At 51.0% G+C, this 18287-nt stretch overlaps 1 protein-coding gene across 2 annotated transcripts in view; it reads right to left on the bottom strand.

The window, feature by feature from the left end:
* The window catches only part of PPFIBP2 (PPFIA binding protein 2), a 130570-nt gene that overhangs the window by 8529 nt on the left and 103754 nt on the right, over nucleotides 1–18287 (bottom strand). For both annotated transcript variants that reach the window (XM_036258343.1, XM_036258344.1), the window contains 10 exons: nucleotides 16418–16529; nucleotides 13751–13812; nucleotides 12579–12654; nucleotides 11364–11467; nucleotides 9529–9596; nucleotides 7709–7766; nucleotides 6800–6841; nucleotides 3633–3771; nucleotides 1901–2042; nucleotides 1122–1250 (listed from right to left, as the gene is read on the bottom strand). In XM_036258343.1, the coding sequence (XP_036114236.1) occupies nucleotides 1122–1250; nucleotides 1901–2042; nucleotides 3633–3771; nucleotides 6800–6841; nucleotides 7709–7766; nucleotides 9529–9596; nucleotides 11364–11467; nucleotides 12579–12654; nucleotides 13751–13812; nucleotides 16418–16529 (932 nt within the window). The remainder of the gene's footprint in view (nucleotides 1–1121; nucleotides 1251–1900; nucleotides 2043–3632; nucleotides 3772–6799; nucleotides 6842–7708; nucleotides 7767–9528; nucleotides 9597–11363; nucleotides 11468–12578; nucleotides 12655–13750; nucleotides 13813–16417; nucleotides 16530–18287) is intronic.

Below are 18287 nucleotides of genomic sequence, written 5' to 3'. Positions count from 1 at the left end.
TCGAGGCTGCTTTCCACAGGGCTCAACGCCACTTTTAGGAAAACACTCAGAAAGCTAGGAAAAGAGGTCAGTTCTCTCTCATTAAAACAAACAAACAAACAAAAAACTCTGACAACAGCTTCTACCTTATTTATTAATGCAACGTGAGGGGCATTCACATTAAAGCCATAAAGAACAATACTTTTTATCAGTACTGATAACACTGGTCTGAGAGTTGCAGCCAGTATTAGAAGAGATACAATAAGAATAAGGACAGCTATTAGAAAGGCAAAACTAAAAGAAAGCCATTTCTTTAAGTCGACACAACTGTGCACCCAGAAAACCCCAGAGAATTCAGGGAGGTGGCTAGTTATAAAATACACACAACACATCTGATCTTTATCACATGCACAGATCAACCATTTTCTATACAGAGTGCACAGACACTAACATTTTTTTGTTAGATAATGTAAAAATCCCACTCATAGCAACCACAACAATAAACTGCCCGGGAGCTGCCTGTACAAAGACTGTGTGGGTCCCGAGTCACTGTGTGTGGTGCCGGGGGGCGGTGGAAACTAATATCCAACCGAGCAACGTAAGCCATGAATAAATGAAGAGCTGGATCACGTTTCTAGACAGGATGACTGGGTGTCACAAATGATCGATTCTTAGAGACATCAATTTTTCATGTAGAGTGTGAATATTCATGGCACACTTAAAATCCCCACCGAGTCTTTCTGAGGGGGGAGAGAACGAAGTTGACAGAGCAACTTGATATTCAGTTTAAAAAATAAATGGGCATGTATGGAACATTAGAAGACTAGATATTTCCAAAGATTTCTTCCAGGAAAGTACCCCTAAGAGACTGGTTTAAAAAAAAATTTTTTTTTTTTGAATGCCTGGTTGAGTTGTTCTTAAAATGAGGGAATTTGTTCCAAGTGACAAGACAATGCCCTCGCCTGTCCTCCGTATCCCAGTAGCACGTGTGACGTGCTCACATGTCCAACGGGCGAGGTGGGAGCTCTGCACTGGGGCTCCTGCCGTCCACCCCTAGGTTCTTGGGGACATCTGGCCCCATCCCAACTCCACCCTGGCCAGGATTCCACACAGGTCTTTGTAGGCAGATAGAGGGGCCTTACCTTTTCTGACCGTTGGAGTCTCTGGTCCTAGAGAGCCTTGGCCCTGCAGTCGCCCGGAGCCCGCCTCGCCGGAACTCCGCCATCCCCGGCGCGTCCGTGTTGAAATTTCCTGACTGAGTTCTTCGGATTCTGTGTGGAGAGGTGTCCACAGGGACTCTCAGGGACAGTCTGAACACGTGCAGTGGTGCACCCCTCCTACACAGGGCCACACGAGCCAGGCCCAGTGCCTCCACAGAGGTCAGGGATCATGACCTTTGGCAGCTCCGTGGCCAGACCCAAACCCCAATTCTAATCCTGCCTCTGGGATTTGGGCCACTCCCCGTGGGGGTAAAAGTGAAGGGTGGTCCCGTGTAGGAGGCCCTGTTTCCGGCCTCATTTCCAGACTGGGTCAGTTGGGCCAGCAAGTAGTCAGCTTTCTACCTTCAGAGATGTCTTAAGACACAGACTGATGCCTGAAGAGGAAGAAATTGGTCTCACTCACGTGTCTCTGCCAAAGTACATATGAATGAGCTACAGGGTGTGTGCCCAGGGTGTGCGGGATGGGTGGATGCCTAGAATGGATGACATCTTAGGCAACTGGGTGTATTGAATGGCTGCCTTTCATAATTCTCCTTCTCTGGGCCCTAAAAATGTCACTCAGATTCTTATCTCTAAACATAATCACTCTATTTTTACTGCTGTTCCAACATCTAATTGAACAGCGGTTTATGCAGACTCTGCCCAGTCAAGAAGAACATTCATGCCAAGCACTATAATCACAATCATCACTGCCAACTTACTTTCCCCAGAATTTCTTGATGCCTTTGGGGCTCCGTTTACTATCTGGTGTCAGGGGAGACTGGGGGCCCGAGTCAGTACCAGATGACGTGGATGAGAAGTCATTGGCCATCGCAGCGTCGTCCCAGCCACTCTCTGTGTCTCCTGAGATTGAAAGGATGGGACGATGTGTGAGAGACGGAGGGGGGGACCCACGGAAACTCCTCCCCCAGGCTGGCTGTCCTTCAGTGGGGGTTGGGAAGAGTCTGCCCAGCTCTGCCTTCTGGGCAGCACCTGACACCGAGATCTCAGTGGGGGCTCGAGCACACTCCCCGTTTCTCTCTGAGGAATCAGTGACTTAGGGTTTCAAATCTGGGTGAGCGAATGTCTTCAAATTCGAAGGGTTTTGGGTCCAAGTACTTGCAGGTAACTCCGACAAGGAGCTTGCTTTCTTTTTCCCAAGGGAGAGTGGAGCATGTAGGCAGGAAGGGGAGCAGGCTGTGTTTGGGAGGGGGTGTCAGGGAAGGGAAACAGGGCATCTCACTTGCCACCTCACCTGGAAGGGTACAGTACCTAATACGGGGGCACTGACACTCCGGCCACGGTCTCCAGCCAACCAAGAAGCAGAGAAGCCACATGAAGAAGCAAGAGAGGCCCAAGTCCAGCCCACCAGAGTTATAGGGAAGCAAAGAAATAAACAAGAGTCATCGAGCAAGAGAGAAAAACTCAAACAAAAAGAAAAATAATCCCACGAGGAAGGAAGGGGTGAGTGGTGACCAAGCTCAGCCCGCGGGGTCAGCTCAGTGAGAGAAGGGTTCACGTGAGGGGACCGAATACTCCTGGGGCCACTCCTAGGAGGTGGGGTGCCCACAGGCAGGGAAAGGGAGGGAGAGAGGCAGGGGCCGAATATACTGGGCCCCGCACAGCTGTACAGGGCCAGGGCGCAGTCAGACTAGAATGTCCAAAGCTGCTGCCAGCCCAAGTCAGCAGGACATACTCCTTCCCAGGCTTATCTGGAGTTCGGGCAGCCAAAGGCAGAACTGGCCAGGGGCAGAAGCCAACACGTGGGCTGACACAGGGGGCAGCCAGGGATGAGGACCCAGGGGAGGGAGGGCTCTGCCAGGACCAGAACATTCCCTCCTGGCCCCACTGATCTGCTGCTGCTGTTGGGGACAGATGGCCTCTTCGGCGTGAGCAGCAGCCCAGACCTCCACGGCCCCGGGTTCTAGGCGCCGAAGGAGACCTGTGCACTGACATCCTGCCCACTGGCCACTGACTCCATGTCTCTAAGGAAATGCTCTCCCTGGGAAGAGCCCACAATATCATCCTACTGGAAACAGAGAGGCTGCAGAGAGGAGGGCAGAGACAGGGAAGGGACGATCAGGGTGACAGAGGAGGGAGAGGAAGGGACAGGGAGGTGGAGCGGGGTGCCTCAGGGGGTGGGGAAAGAGGAATGATGGGAAGAGCAGGAAGGGGTTCAAGAGAGGAGGACAGAGGAGAGATGGGGTGGAGTGATTGTAGCAGGAAAGAAACGGTGGGTACACACGCTGGTTTTCTGGGCTCTCAAGTGTTTACTGAAGGGAACCTTATGCTCAGACAGGGAGCCATCGTCTCTGGAAGTGGTGTGACGCCCCATTCACCCACCCCCATCTACCCCAACGCGGGGCAGCAGCGGTGGGCACAGAATCCTGTGCAATGACTCGAAGTACACGGCCACTTCCCCAAGGCCACCAGCCCAGAGGCCTGGACACTCACTCAGCCTCGGCAGGCTGGTTCCTACGGGGTCAGGCTGGGAGGCGGGGGGAGCAGATTTGGCAGCGTCTCCATTGGGCACGGCTCCTGAAAGCTTCCCAGGCAACGTGGGGTACTTGTGCTCCGCCAGGAAAGGGCTGTCCTATTGGAAGGAGGGACAGATGTTGAATTAGCTGTCAGTCTCAGCACCAAACCCAGCTAGGAAACCTCTGGCTGCAGGAACAACTCCCTGTTCTCCAAGGGTCATTTTCACTCAGGCTGACTCAAAGACTCCTCAAAGATCATTTAGTCCAGGCCAGGAAAGGGGACCAGAGTTCTGAGCAAGGAAGACCCTTGCCCAAGGCCACACAGGGAGACATGATGGAGTAAGACCCACATTCAGGGCTCACTGCAACCGACTCTAAGCAGGAAGTGGAGGTGTCTGGCAAAGGGGGCTTCTGCATTTGGTCTGGGGCTCAGGGGCTCAATGAATCAACAGCTGTAAATTAGCCTTTGATCTCTTTGAATATACAAACCAGAATTATACGAAAAGCTATTGCTTTATATATAATAATTAACATATATTACATCTAACATATTATATATAGCTAATACACATTATATGTTTATTATATATTATGGTAATTTTGAACAATATCAGGTTAAGGCAAAGGGAGAAGGCATGCATGTGTGGCAACAGGAAGTGAGCGGGAGGTCTGCACGCCAACAGAGTCCCCTAGGAACTCGGCTCACAGTCCACATAAGGTGTAGCCCCAATGCAGTGGGCCTGGCCATGGAAAGTGTGTCCCAAAGAAACGAGTTGATCAAAAGGGAAAGAAGAATGGGACTTATTTGGTCAAGAAAGATATAATGGCCCTTAAATTCCGAAACCTGCGGGAAACACAGTGCAATGCATTGGAGTGAGAATAAAAGAGAAAGAAAAATGGAAGCGACATTACCAGGGGAGTCAGCTGTGGGTCACTAGGTTGGACTCAGAAGAAAAGTAAAATGAAAGACAAACCGACTTCAAAACTACAAATCAGACAAGTAACGGGAGACTTCGGGGGCTGAGACGTCTTTTGAAGTTTTACTTAGTTAACAGCCAAGTGCCCCATAAATTTCCAAATTCAGTTTGCTTATAAATGCATGCCTTAGAAATCGTTTGAAATCCAATTCACTCTTTGGACATCGAATAGTAATGCCCTATAAATGAGCTCAGAAGGGAGGGGTATGGAAAAAGTAAGCTAAATTCTCAAAGAATTCTGAAAGAACGGCTGGTAAAGTAGAAATAATCAGAACCCTGAGAGATGGAGACCATGCAGTCTTGAAGTTCAAGATGACCCACAGGAAGAGCCTCGACCTGGTCAAGACCAACCGTGTCCAAATCCATGGACTGGCTGCTTCCTCATCACCTGGGGCATGTGTAAGAACAATATAAGTCCCCACATTACAACTTGTTCCCATGAATCAAGTGTACCCCAAGAGCCTGCATTCTTCACAGGCATCTCAATTACTCTGATGCACAGTCAGACCCATGAACCATCGACTGGGGAAAGCAGCATTCAAAAAGTCTAGGCAATTGTCCAGCTGGTGTGGCTCAGGGGTTGAGCGTTGACCCATGCACCAAGAGGTCACCGGTTCGATTCCCAGTCAGGACACATGCCCAGGTTATGAGCCTGATCCCCAGTGGGGGGCATGCAGGAGGCAGCCAATCGATGTTCTTTCATCAATGTTTCTATCTCTCTCTCCCTCTCACTTTAAAACCAATAAAGATAAAAAAGAAAGAGAAACAAAAAGTTTAGGCAACTGAAGAGCCTGACTCCAAGTTTCATAATACAGGAAATTTGGGAGTAGGAAGGGCCCTGAACAGACTTCCGGTTGTATCATCACACATGCCCTCCAAAAACAGGGCAGGGGCGATCAAGGCTGTTGACGTGGGCTGCCCGAGAGCTTGCCGAGGATCTGGGATAAAAAGAGCGCATGGACCTAACCCAAGGATGGGTATCAAAGGTGCCCAGAACAATGAGAAAGACAATGAAAGGAACCGAAGGCAACAGAAAGGGCTCTTAGCTCTTTTCAGCCAAGGAGAAAAGCTGGGAAGGAAGGACTCACTGTGGGACAAGGCTGTGCAGGGGGAAGAAATGCCCGAATCAGGCCTGCCCCTCTGGTCTCCAAGAAGAGTGAGCCGGTTCTGGGGGAATGGAACCCCCAGCCAGGGAGTGCGTGTAACCGACTGCCTAGCGCAGAGAGGCGGCACACCTGAGCGGGAAGCCCAGGCTCAGACCAACTCAGCCAAAGCCCTTTCTCTTTAGCCTCTCAGAAACTGTTATCGTTTCTAAACAGAGAATAACAATTCCTGCCTCAGACCAGCACATAAACAGAGGCCCAGAAAAGATCACGTGCCCAGGGCCTGGTGTGACAGCAGTACTACAAGAGAGATCCCTACATGAAGGAATTCACAGGTCAGACCCCACCAGGAACATCACACTCAAGTGTGGGCCAGGGCAGTTAGAGGACACACTGAGAAACTAGTGCGGATCCAGGGAGACTGCGCAGGAATGCCAACGGTTCGTGATCTGTGCACAGGAGAAGAGGATGTTCAGCTCAGAGAGGGCCTGAGGGGCTTAAATTCTAGAGCTGTCAGGAGCAGGGGAGGATGACTTGTTCCATGGGCTCCAGAGGGAGAGCTGGGACCAGCAATGCACATTCTAAGGAAGCCCAGAAGACGCACCTCGGAGACAGAGCCAGAAAAGAACACCGGTTGTTTTCGAGTATAATGAGCTCCCAGTCACCAGCGCTAGGGGGCGCTGTAGAAAGACTTGAGGCTGTGGCGGGTGCACTCCTGTTTTTAACCATGACACAACCCAGAAAGAATGACAACTGTCACGCTCCTCTGTGTGCTGAGACCACATCCCCTCCCCTGCGGTCACACCTACATTTCTGGTTAAAGATGAATTTCTCTGAGCCTACACAATGGAGAATAAGAAACCCAACCCCACAGATACCGGAGTTGAAAGCAAACGAGACGGCTGGGTGCACGACAAAGAAAACGGGAAGGTTTGTCTTTTCTCTCACCCTCTTACCCCTTAAGCTAATGTTTTTTATGGTTACAAAAGCTGTAACTTGCTAAATGAAAACACTAACAAGCAATACAACCGCATATAGGTGGCAGGGAGATGCGCTTAACGTACCTTGGGCTCTCCCACCAGGGAGACTTGGTTCCCATTGACACACTGTGGAATGACAAGGAGGATTTCGATTATGGGGAGAAAAAGAGACCTGTGTTAGTCACAAACGAACCAGGACCAGCTTGAATCTACAAAGCTCATCCCCTCCCTCCCTATCATTACAGCTGGGAACCTCCATTCACGGCAGGAACACACAGATCACTGTCCATCCCCACAGACAGATGTCCCAGAAGCTGCTAGCCATCTGACCAGGAGGAGCAAGAGCCAGGACCATGGGAGCAAAGCTACTGAATGGGCCCGTGACTCCTGCCACCTCCCCCATCTACGGTTTTCCACTGCAGCACCAGGGAAGCTGGTGCCCTGCTGGAGACCGGGGAGCCTGACCGGCAGGCTCAGGGAAGATGCTCTGTCAGGGCAGGACCCCTGGGTCTCCAGTGTCCTCGCTCAAGAGCCTGCGGTCCTCTCCTCCAGCACAGGTCACCACACGGTCAAGCGCTACCCTCATTAGGCACTACAAAGCCCTCCTCATCTTTCCAGACTCTTACAAAAGGTTTCTCTCCAATATTCTCAATTATCCTGGGGCTCACTCCTGGATGATCTCCTTTATCCACATTACTTCCTCGTTCAGAGTCTCTGCAATACTCCTGGTGCCCTGAGGGTACAGGGCTAGTATTCCCAGAACCTGCCTGTAACCACCTCAACATCTTTCCTCATCAACTGCAGGCAGCATTTCCTGACTTACCCGACCTCTAGGATGCCATGGGCCACACCTGACTGTTTTTTCAGAACATTCCTGCCTTCCCCTTATAAAAGCCTTTACAAGGTGGGGACCGGGACCTCGCCTGTGTGTCCCAGCACTGTGCTGGGCACAGAGATAACTCAGGAATCTTATGGAGAGACTGACAGGCTGACCTTATCCACAGGTTCACTTCTCAAGTCTTCTAGACTACAGGAGAGTTTCTTCTGAGCCCTGAAAAAACACAAAAAAAGTCATTGGAGAAGGAGATACACAGTATTATTCATGCAGAGGACATTCCAAATGTTTAACCAGTAGTTTGTATTGGGCTTAGGGTCAAGGTCAGGAAAAAACCACCCTCTCGTTATAACCATTACCTATTAGATGAGACTGGCCCATCTCAGGGGTAGCCTGATGGGACAATGTGTTGGTGAGGGCATGAGAGCATCATTTAGATCCAAATCAAAAGACCTTAGCATTCCTCAACAAGCTAGAATATATTCAATTCTGTTGTATCAGTGCAAGCTGTTTTGTGGTAGTAAAAGACTAATGTCTAAAGACTCAAAGAGAGGAAAGGTGCCAATACTGCCTCATCTGTGAGTCTAAGAGTAATCCAGGGAGGAATTACTTTAGAGTGGAGACAAGCACATCAGCCAGCCCCAGCTCCAAAGCATTACCTGCTAGAATTTTCCAACCCTCTGCTCTGGCCCTGCACATGCTAACCAGTCTGCTCAGTAAACTGCTTTCTCAGGGGCTATTTTACAGAGAAGGGCACCAATTTTAAAAAGAGGCAACACCACCTGTGGTCACAGGGTTACCTGTGATGAGTCTCCTTGGCAGTGACAGTTCTCAGTTCATATGAAGAAGTTAGCATCTGTTTGTACATTAGTCTCATGTGAGTCTGGTCAGTGTGAGTTACTCCCTCCTGAGTAAACTCATAAACCAAATTTCTTATTCTGCTAAACTGAGGACTGGCTAATTGCCCTGTTTGACACCAGTTTGCTCTGGAGCTAAAGGGTCATGGGAAAATGGCTCTCTGGAAAGTGGGGTCCTGAGAGTGGAGACTCTGGAGGTTCTGCACCACTCTGGGAAGGCTTCCATCATATCTGGCCACTTCTCCAGATATCGTGGCTGAAAGACAGCCTGCTCTTGGCAGTGAAGCTCCATATCTTCATTACTAGGACATGTGTTCTAAAGAGCTAATATAGGGAACTAGAAATAGGTTCATTTTATTTAATTTTTTTTTCTTTATTGATTTGAGAGAGAGAGAGAGAGGAAGTGAGAGGGAGAGAGAGATAGAAACATCAACGAAAGAGAACACTGACTGGCCGCCTCCTGCATGCCCCCCGCTGGGTATCAGGCCCACAACCCGGGCATGCGTTCTGACTGGGAATTGAACCATGACCTCTTGGTGCATGGGTCGACGTTCAACCACTGAGCTACACAGGCCAGACAAAATAGGTTCATTTTAAAGTGAACCAGACAGATGACAGCCAAATGACCCCAAAGTCCAGCCCATCATAAGCTCATTGCTATGTGAAGCTTCTCCAATGCAACTGGACCAACTTCCCTGAAGGAGAAATGGCCTTCCCTAGACAGCATGGCTTGTCACAGGGTTAAAATCCCCGAGAGCAGGAAGGACATTCCAGAGGGGCCTGCAAAAATGACAGGCACACATCATGGGACGCCCTCAGCTCTGATGAGCCACGGAGGGCCACTTCTCCTCTGAGGTTCTGACCCCTGGCCAGGTCTTTTCTCAGTGACAGTGACCCAGACCCCTGGCCTGAGCGGAGGAGAGCCCCTCTGTGGCCAGGGGGTGATAGGCATCATTCGCGACTGCTCCATGGTTTTGGTCCTATTGTGGCCAATGCTGGGGCCTGGACTGCTACCCTGATGGTGGTCGTGCTCACCATGCATGGCAAGTCCCCGCCATGTCAGGAGCCCCGAGAGGGGCCTGAGGGCACAGTGGCTCTGGGGAAGTGCTTGGGCCTCCTACCTGGTTTCCAGTGATTTCTGTGGAAGTGGCGGTGGCGCCACCACAGGAGGGCTGCATCTTGGAGGCATCTGCACCAGAAAGAGAAGCGTCACCACAGAGGACAGTCACTGTTTGGAGACCACCATTATCCTTTCCCCTTTTTTGGATGACTTCACTTGAGGAGCTACATTTCTGCCCCCGGGTACAGCCACGGTGGCCGTGTCAATTCTGGTGCTTTGCTCTTTCAAGATACCAAGGAGGGAGGCATAAACAAACGGCCCGGGAAAACCTGCCTCTCCTTCCTGTTGCCCACATTCACACCCCAGCAGCAGAGCCCTGACAAGGGAGGCCCGAGCCTTGGGTCCCAGGGCTCCTGCTGCTCCTGTCCTTTCTGAGCTTGCTTCTTCAGCTTTTCCTTTCCTTCAGTGGGCCAACACCCACCCTTTCAAAAACATTCCTTTTGGCATAGGCTAGCCAGAGTAGAGTTCTGATGCTTGCAATGAGCAACAATGCAACGGATGTAGTCACTCGACAAAGGTGAGCAGCATCTACCACCTGCCAGGCGCTGTGCTTGGGACGGGGCCAGCACTCTCCTATCAGGGAGGCACACACGTTCATTAGGATGAAAGATCAATGCAACATGTCCTTATGGCACCAATACCTATGACAGAGGTATAGAGGGGGACAGAGGTCAGGGAGGGGCTTCTTCTCGCTGGTGGGCAGGTTAGAACGGCTTCAGTGGGAAGACGACTTGAGCTGAATCTTAAGAACTGAGAATGGGGTCACCAGGAAAGCAGGAAAGGATAGGCATCACTGGCGGCACGACCTGAGCTACTGATGGTGCAGAGGGACACCGACCCATGTCTTCCGCATTAGACTAACCGCGAAGACCACCTCTTTCCCCTAGATCTGGGTCGTTTTGGTCTACTCTAGGGAGACCCCTGGCATTACAGTACAGTCGGTAAAGCCTGGGCTTTTTTTCTTGCCAAATAAACCTGGCTTCAGGTCAAGGTGCTGCCATTTACTCGCTGCGGAGTAAATGAGGTGAGCCATGTACAGTGCTCATCACTGTGACACATAGAGGTGCTGAGTGCATATCGGTTTCTGCTATTTTATTATTGCCAGCAATCTGGAATGCTTGCCTTTGGCTAGGTCTCTGGGTTACTGGGTGACACGCATGCTTTCCTTAATTCAAAGGGTTGGGATGGACCGCTGAGATCCTCTTCAGTGTGGCTATTCCGGACTTTTGTGAACCTCAGTCTCTAGGTTAAAGCCCCTTCGCTACCTGAGCTCTGCATCTAGGAGCTTGCTTCCTTGTGTCTATCCTAAGTCCACAGAGATTCACATAACAGGACCAGATTGTAAACAAGGGAAAGAGGAGGAAGAACTCTACATGCTGGTTACAGGTCTACAGGGGGTGTCTGTGCAGTAGGAATGGAGCATTCAAACCGGCGGCTGTCCCACTCATTCAACAAACACTGGTTGAATTCTACTGGGTACCAGGCATCATTACAGACTATGAAGAAACAGAGGTACGTAAAAGCAACACCAACTTTGGTCTATCCTTACATTTCAGAAAGGAAAGACAAAAGGAAACAGGGAACTGGATTTTAAAAATAATTCCTACCCCGCAAGTCCAGCACCAACTCCGCTGTACCTCCGAGTGGAACTGAGGCCCCTGCTGAGCCCCTTGCTCCTGCAGGGATCTCCCCAAGGCCTCTGGGGCCACTCCACTGGTTTATGTTTTCACCTGTCAGGATTTATACCTGGCAGGTGCCTGACTAGATCCTCCCCTGTGCCCAGAGTAAGCTCCTAGGGCCTGCTGAAACCCCACATCACGGATGGAGACAGCGCACCTCTGGTTTAAGTAATTCTTCAAGGCCTTTATTCGTAGCGTTCCACCTTCTGAAACTTCCCTCTGGCTCTTCTTCATGGATTGAGAGATTTCTTTCTGAAGGCCCTGGGAGCGTCAATGCAGAAATGGTCACCACAGTACCCTTTGTTCAGAAACCTATAACTGGACCACAAAATCCTAACACTTTTTCCTTCATGAAGAAAGACTAAGAAACATACACAGGGGCATTAAGAGTGTGATTTGGAAGATTCTTCAGTGCATCTGAGCAAGGGCTGCCAAGAGGGTCGTCTCAAGGTCAAAGCTCCTGTATGGAGCAGAGAGAAGGCACCCCGCGGTATTGCTTTCCAACCTTCTCGCTCCTGGCCACCGGCAATCAGGTCCTGGGAGTGACTTGACCCAAACCCCCAAGGATAAGAAAATACAGGCCAGTGACATGTGTGTGGGGTTGGGGTGAGGGGGCTGGAGGACCTTACAGTAGACCCGGGCAGTGACCATTCAGCCACAGCCCAGTGTGGGGCTCAGTTTCTTCCTCTGAGGAGGTGGCAGCTCAGCCAGAATCAGAGACTCCTAAACACCCTCACGGCAGCCCCCTCCTAGAAACAGCTGCTTCCTGGCATCTGTGCTGGGAGCCCAGGTCCACGGTGTGACCAAGGCAGGCGGCCTGGCGCACGCCCCACTGTGCCCACGAGAACATCAATGCTGCCTGCATGTTGCACTCCATCTGGGCAGCAGATCTGAGATGCAAACAGCTCTCCCTGCCCTGTGACTTCCTGTGGGAACCTAGGCACCCAGAGACTCAAAGGAGCCTCCCAGTCCTTGGCAGTCTCCTGGGGGATTTCACGTTCCAGGAGGTGGACAAGCTCGAATCCCCAAGAAGCGCACGGGCATGATTTCTGATCCAGGTCTCACTCGCGCAGGGGTAACCTGGGTGGATGCACAGGACTTCACCCATGGGTGGGGGCTCGCAAGGGCTCAATTCGAAAGCTTCATTTTCTCGGTGATCTGGATAGTCCCTGAGAGTTCTGAACTGAGCACTAATGACAAAATGTCTGGAAACCTTAACAGCTGCCAATTCCCTGCAATTCAGGACAGTCTAACCAGCTCCGTTCTCCAGCAGAGGGCTGTCCCCAAATGAAGATGAAGGATCTTCCGGCAGGACTGCCCCTGGATGTAGCACAGCGGCCGGGACACCTCTGAGGGAAAAGGGTGCGCTTACGTTGAGTTGCCATCACGATCTCCTTCACCCTCCGGTACTGGTTCAGCAGCCCCGCGAGCTCCTCGATCCGACGGTCCTGACAGTGTGAGAGCAGACAATGTCAACATGGCTCGGGCACCTCGCTGAGCCCAGGTGGGGCCAGGCTGTGCTCTGCGCCCACCGGGAGAAGGTGCCACATGGAACCTGTGGAGTGTCCCAAAGGGAAACACGGCATCCAGGCCCCTTCCCAGAGCCTGGTTGTCCGTGGTCTGCCTCCCAACCTCCCCCTGAAGGCTGAGTCCAATCTCCAGGAGTCCCCGCCTGGTATAGCCTTCAAGGGGCCGAAATAGTTCTGAAGCAGGAAACTCTTGTCCCCTGCCCTCCTGAGGTAACCATTAAAATCTGCCTCCGGGTCCAAGTGTTATTCTCTGGAGCAGCACACACACAGACTAAGATAAAACTGCCTGTTTGTCCCAACATCCTCGCCTGTTTGTTAGGAGTCTGAGGTTCCTTACACAACCGAGGACATTTCTTTCAGCACAGGCCTAGGGATTCGGGAGGCCACACCGATTTGGGAGTAAGACGACCTTGGGCATACACCCTAGCCCTGCCATCTGCTGCTACCTGACCTTGGACAAAATGAAAGAACACTGAGTCCGTTTCCTCATCTGGAAAACGCAGGGGTGTGGTCCCCCAAGCTGATGTGTGCACCGGGCGGGTGCTGTGTGTTTACAGAGGTGTTCATTTCGTGGTTATGCGGGATGTAGACGTGAGGACTCTGAGGGCAGGCAAACAGCACTGCATGCTGCGTGTCTCTGGGACGGCTCACGGCTGGATCACGCGTGGGCGCGGGGGAGCGTTCTCAAGTTTCGCTAGGAGTCTAAGCAGCAGCTATGGCATTGGCAGCAACCACAGTGGTACTGTTTGCCCCACACCAGCGGGAACAGGCGCGGTTTCAATCTGCCTTTGGGAGATTCCATTTAGGCAACGTTCCCAGACATCAAAGCCAAAAACAAGTGGCTAAGGTCTAGTCTCTAGGAAGCAGAAGCCGTTCTCCTGACACACCCGAGTCCACGGCCTGATGGGCACGGCCGTGTCCAAAACAGCAGGCAAACAGCACTGGGACCAGCAGGGACCGAACAGAGCCGGGATGTCAGCAGGGGAAACACAGGGCTGCCCAGTGACGGTCTTACCTTATCTTCATTGGCAATAAGCAAAGTCTCCATCCCAATCTTCAGACGTTGAATTTCTTGGTCTAAAAAAATTTAGGTGAGGAAAGAATTACTTACATAAATGCAGACAGCTACCTCCACATGCTAGGATGCCCCTCAAGGCAAAGCTTGAGAAGTTCCCGGGAGAACAAACTACCCACGGCTTCTTTGCTTTTTTAAAGGGCCCATAATGATGTCTGGCATAGACTTCAGTCTCATTAAACATTTGTTGGACTAATAAATGAATGAACCTATCATTGCGTCTTCTCTTGATAGACATTTGTGGGGGAGAAACCAAAATGCCATTTGCTCAAAGGTGACACAGAGAAAAAGCTTTCAAGACCAACATCTCACAAGAATACAGACATTTATCCTTTATAACTTGAGAAGGCATATGCCTGGGCTGCAACTGTTTTTTAAAGAAAATCATACAGTCCCATGGATTGTAGCAGAGAATTTAAAATAAGGGGGTGGCTCAGTGGTTGAGCGTCGATCCATGCACCAAGAGGTCACCGGTTCGATTCCCAGTCAGGGCACATGCCCAGGCTGTGGGCCCAATCCCCAGTGTAAAGCATGCAGGAGGTGGCCAATCGATGTTCTCTCTCTCCCTCTCACTTCCTCTCTCTAAAATCAATAATGGAAAAAAAATAAAGTAAAATAAAATAAGGGGGTGGGCGAGGGTCTATAACTGAATGGAGACTGGCAAAGAATCATTATGTAAAAGTGTTGATTACTTGTCTTAATGGTATAGTCAGACTTAACTAACAGATGTTTTGACACATCTTTGGCTATATTAAAACAAACTCTACTGTTAAGGAAAACAATCTTATTTCATCATACATCTAAAGAATTTCCTTGTGGGCGGAGAGATCTATTTCAGTCTGTTGTGGACAATTCATGTCCTTCTCTCACTTTGGACCCCACAGGGACTCTCTCGACTTCTTCCCAAATTGGTCTGGAGAGCCAGGTCATAGGCTAATGCCTAAAGGAGCTGGAGGTCATCCTGCCAAATATTTGGAGGTCCAGGAGTTGGCACATCGATTTTCCAAACAGGGATACACCCGTACCCAACCTGGGTACTGCAAAGAGAATAGAGGTGTCTATGTAAGAAAAGTATAGGGGACAAGGGAACCCAAGTACAGGTACCCCACTTGCTTTCAGGATGCTTGCTAAATCCAATAAGAACAGGAGGAACAAATGTATGTATTTTGTATAAATAGCGGGAGGGATCCATTTTCAGGGGAAAGTAGAGTGCTTGCTCCTTATCGTCGGCTCTTGGCCGTGGAAGACCAGCTCCGTAGCCCGGATATGGGGGGAGAGAAGTGAGCTCCAAATGAAGACTGGCACTCCTCAATGCTTCGGGCAGCACGGGACCAAAGGCCCAGCTCCAGGAGGTACCTGATGATGGAGTGCAGTAGGCCCTGGAAGGCTTGGACTCCGGAGTAGCACGGAGCATGGGGGAAGGCTGCCTGGTCTAGCAGTCATGGGTTGGGCTCTCTGTCCTGGTTTAACATCACAGATAACCTAGGTCATCTTAGGGGGATCCAGCCTCCACATTAGGCTTGACGGGTGGGTGACACACTCAGTGGTTTGGGAAGAGAAAGGCTGGGGAAGGGTTTAGCATATTGGTGGCTAACTTTTTTCTCTAGCCTAAGCCACTATTTCCTGGCCACATGGTTTCCCCACCCTCGCCAGGGATCTGAGCTCAGCATCAATGAGACTAGGTCATAGAGCCAATCCACTGGCCCCCACGATCTCCCCAGCATTACTCTGCAGCTGAGATAAGAGGAAATGTCGGAAGATTGTGATCATCTTGTACACAAGGCAAATAGCCATAAATACTAAATATGTATTAATAAGAGGATTTATCCTCTAGTTTTAATCAGCGAGACTTGAACTCCTGGGGAACCATTCACCATCCTTTCCTTTATTTAGTAAGTATCACTTAGGAGCCTACCATGAACCAAATACGGTGCTAAGTTCTGCGGATATGGTCTTAAAGAAAAGACAGACACAGTCCCTTCCCCAGAGTGTGGGCTGCAGGCTATACAAAAAGAACCCCCAAAAGACAATGCTGACAACTTATAATAAATGCTATGGAAAAAAAAGAACACTGACTTAGAAAAAAATAGGGTTGGGGGCATCTACATGAAGTGGGGTGGCCGGGAGAGGTCTCCCTGAGAGGTAACTTTAAGTTGAGATGTAAAGGATGAGCGATGACTAATTTGTTTCTGTAAACTCAGGGCCTTGGACGAGTATCAGACAGGTCTCCACTTAGTGACAGAATGAATTGCTAAAGCCTCCCCTTTGGTGATGACACAAAACAAATCCTTTCAGACAAGCGAATGGCTAAAGCTCCAGAGGTGGCCAGAGATTTAATGGTCAGGATGCATCCCCAGAACGCCTTCAGAGTTGAGTCTTCTGGACAGGAGAGAGGTTGGTGGCAATGATTTCTGGACAGAGCTGGGTTGCATAGGCCCAGTCATGCACACACGAGCACACACCCATTCACTGAGACATGTCTGCACACACACATGCACTTCCATGCTCACATAGGCATTCACATACTCATCCACAGACATGCCAGCCCACCTATAAGAGGGGGCACAGGACCCAGGGCAACTGCACCCTCACAGCCAAACCGGTTACCTTTCTCCGCATGATCACTGTGGAGAGCCGCAGTCCGGGAGAGCTGGCTGTGCAGACGCTCAATTTCGGCATCCTTCAGGGCCACCTGCTCCTGCAGCTGGGCTACCTCAGCCTGCAAGAGGACAGAGGACCCCTCCCAGTTCAGAGGAACTACCAAACCGTAAAGAAGTGCTTCAAGTCAGAGTCCAGAGCCAATGGGTCCTAGGCCAGGTTAAAATTAGGAGCAGAGGTGCCAGAGGTGAGCAATTAAAGGTGCTCACTTCCCTCTCCACAAGGTGGACCTCTGACCAATAAACTCATTCTTTCTGGCCATTCTGGCCTCTGCCTGTCTCTGGCCGTCCACCTGCTCCTCTCCAGCGTCCTCCTACTTCACCAGGTTCTTTCCCACCCCTGCCCTCTGTGGTCCAAACACCACCGAGGTTGGAGGAGCTGGGATGGTATGCGGTGGGAGGGCTGCCCTTTGTCCAGAAATGGCTATTCTCTTTCTGGATATTCTCATGTACAGCATGCATGTACACCATTGTTACAGTGCACACATTTCTCATTTTCCTACCCCATCCAGGAAATGCAGGGGAAACCAAGTCACTACTGGTTGACAAGAGTGAGCCAAGAGTTGCCTTCCTCAGACACTCCCCTACCCTCTGTGCACAGCCACTGATCTGCCCACCCTCCAGGCACCTGTGTATGCTCCCCCACATGTACGTACATACAAGCATCCAGGTGTGCAAATAAGGTGGGTAAGTATAGCCACACTGGTGAACACACATTCATATCTGTACACACATGGGCAGTGGCACTGGATGGTTCTCATGTCTCTACTACATACAGCGGGTTCAACTTCACGCCCAACAGTAGGTGTGGTTGTGTCCACGCTTTCCCATACTCATTAGAAGATCAGAACTGTGCAGGTCCCACCCCAAGAAGCAATTTGGAATCTAACAAACTTGGCTTCTCTCACTTCCTATTGGGTGACCTTGGGCAAGTGAGTTAACCCTTCTGAGTCATAGCTCATGTGTAAAATGGGGGAAATAGCATTTACCTCGTGGGGCTGTAGAGAGGAGGAAATTGGATAATGGTTATGAACACTTAGCCTCATGCTTGGTAGACAGCAGGTGCCACTACAGCTGCTCTCATCCTGTTCCTTCCCTTGTGGACAACTAGCCGGTTCTCTGAGCATCGAACCAGACTACGTAAGGGGCTGAGGACTGGCAGAGCCTGGCAATGAAGCACACAGCAGACCTCTACTCTGGCTGCACCGCCCACGCAGGAGCCCAGTCCCGCCCCGCCTGCGTTCCCCGCGGTGGCGGAATGGGCTGTCCTTCCCACGGAGGCCTGCATTGTTCTCTGAACAACTCCAAGTAGCCAGTGAGCCCTGGTCCTGTTGGTGGCTCCTCTGCCAAACGGCCTGGTGTCAGCTTCTGGACCCGTGACAGAACAGCCACTCTGCGTGGACCCCTGGGCTACACCTTCTTACATCATTCCTCCCTTCGTCTCCACAGGGAGCAGTGGGAGGAAGCAATGGCCCTGCGTGTCCCTGGGGAGAAAACAGGAGTCGTGCAGGATTCAGTGGTCACATTGCAGAGCCGTTTAGTGGCCAGGCAAGGATGTAATCCCCGCCTGCTCCAAGCTGGGATCCCGCTAGCCACAGCCAGTCTGCTTCTAAGATAACAGGGCACAGGAGAACCACTCTCACATGGCTTGGGTCCCAGAGGCCACCTCGAGGGTTCTGATTAACCTTCCCTGACACCTCCCAAACGGCAGAGGTTGACCACGTGCTCTGGTGTCCACCCACAGTGGCCGACGGCCAAGTCCACCTGGGCCATGCTGCTCACTGAGACACACAGCCATGCAGCTGCTCCCATGGCTCACT

The sequence above is a fragment of the Molossus molossus genome, unplaced genomic scaffold, assembly GCF_014108415.1.
Source record: "Molossus molossus isolate mMolMol1 unplaced genomic scaffold, mMolMol1.p scaffold_m16_p_13, whole genome shotgun sequence".
In the NCBI taxonomy this organism is placed as follows: Eukaryota; Metazoa; Chordata; class Mammalia; order Chiroptera; family Molossidae; genus Molossus; species Molossus molossus.
This window is presented reverse-complemented; position numbering and strand designations above follow the sequence as displayed.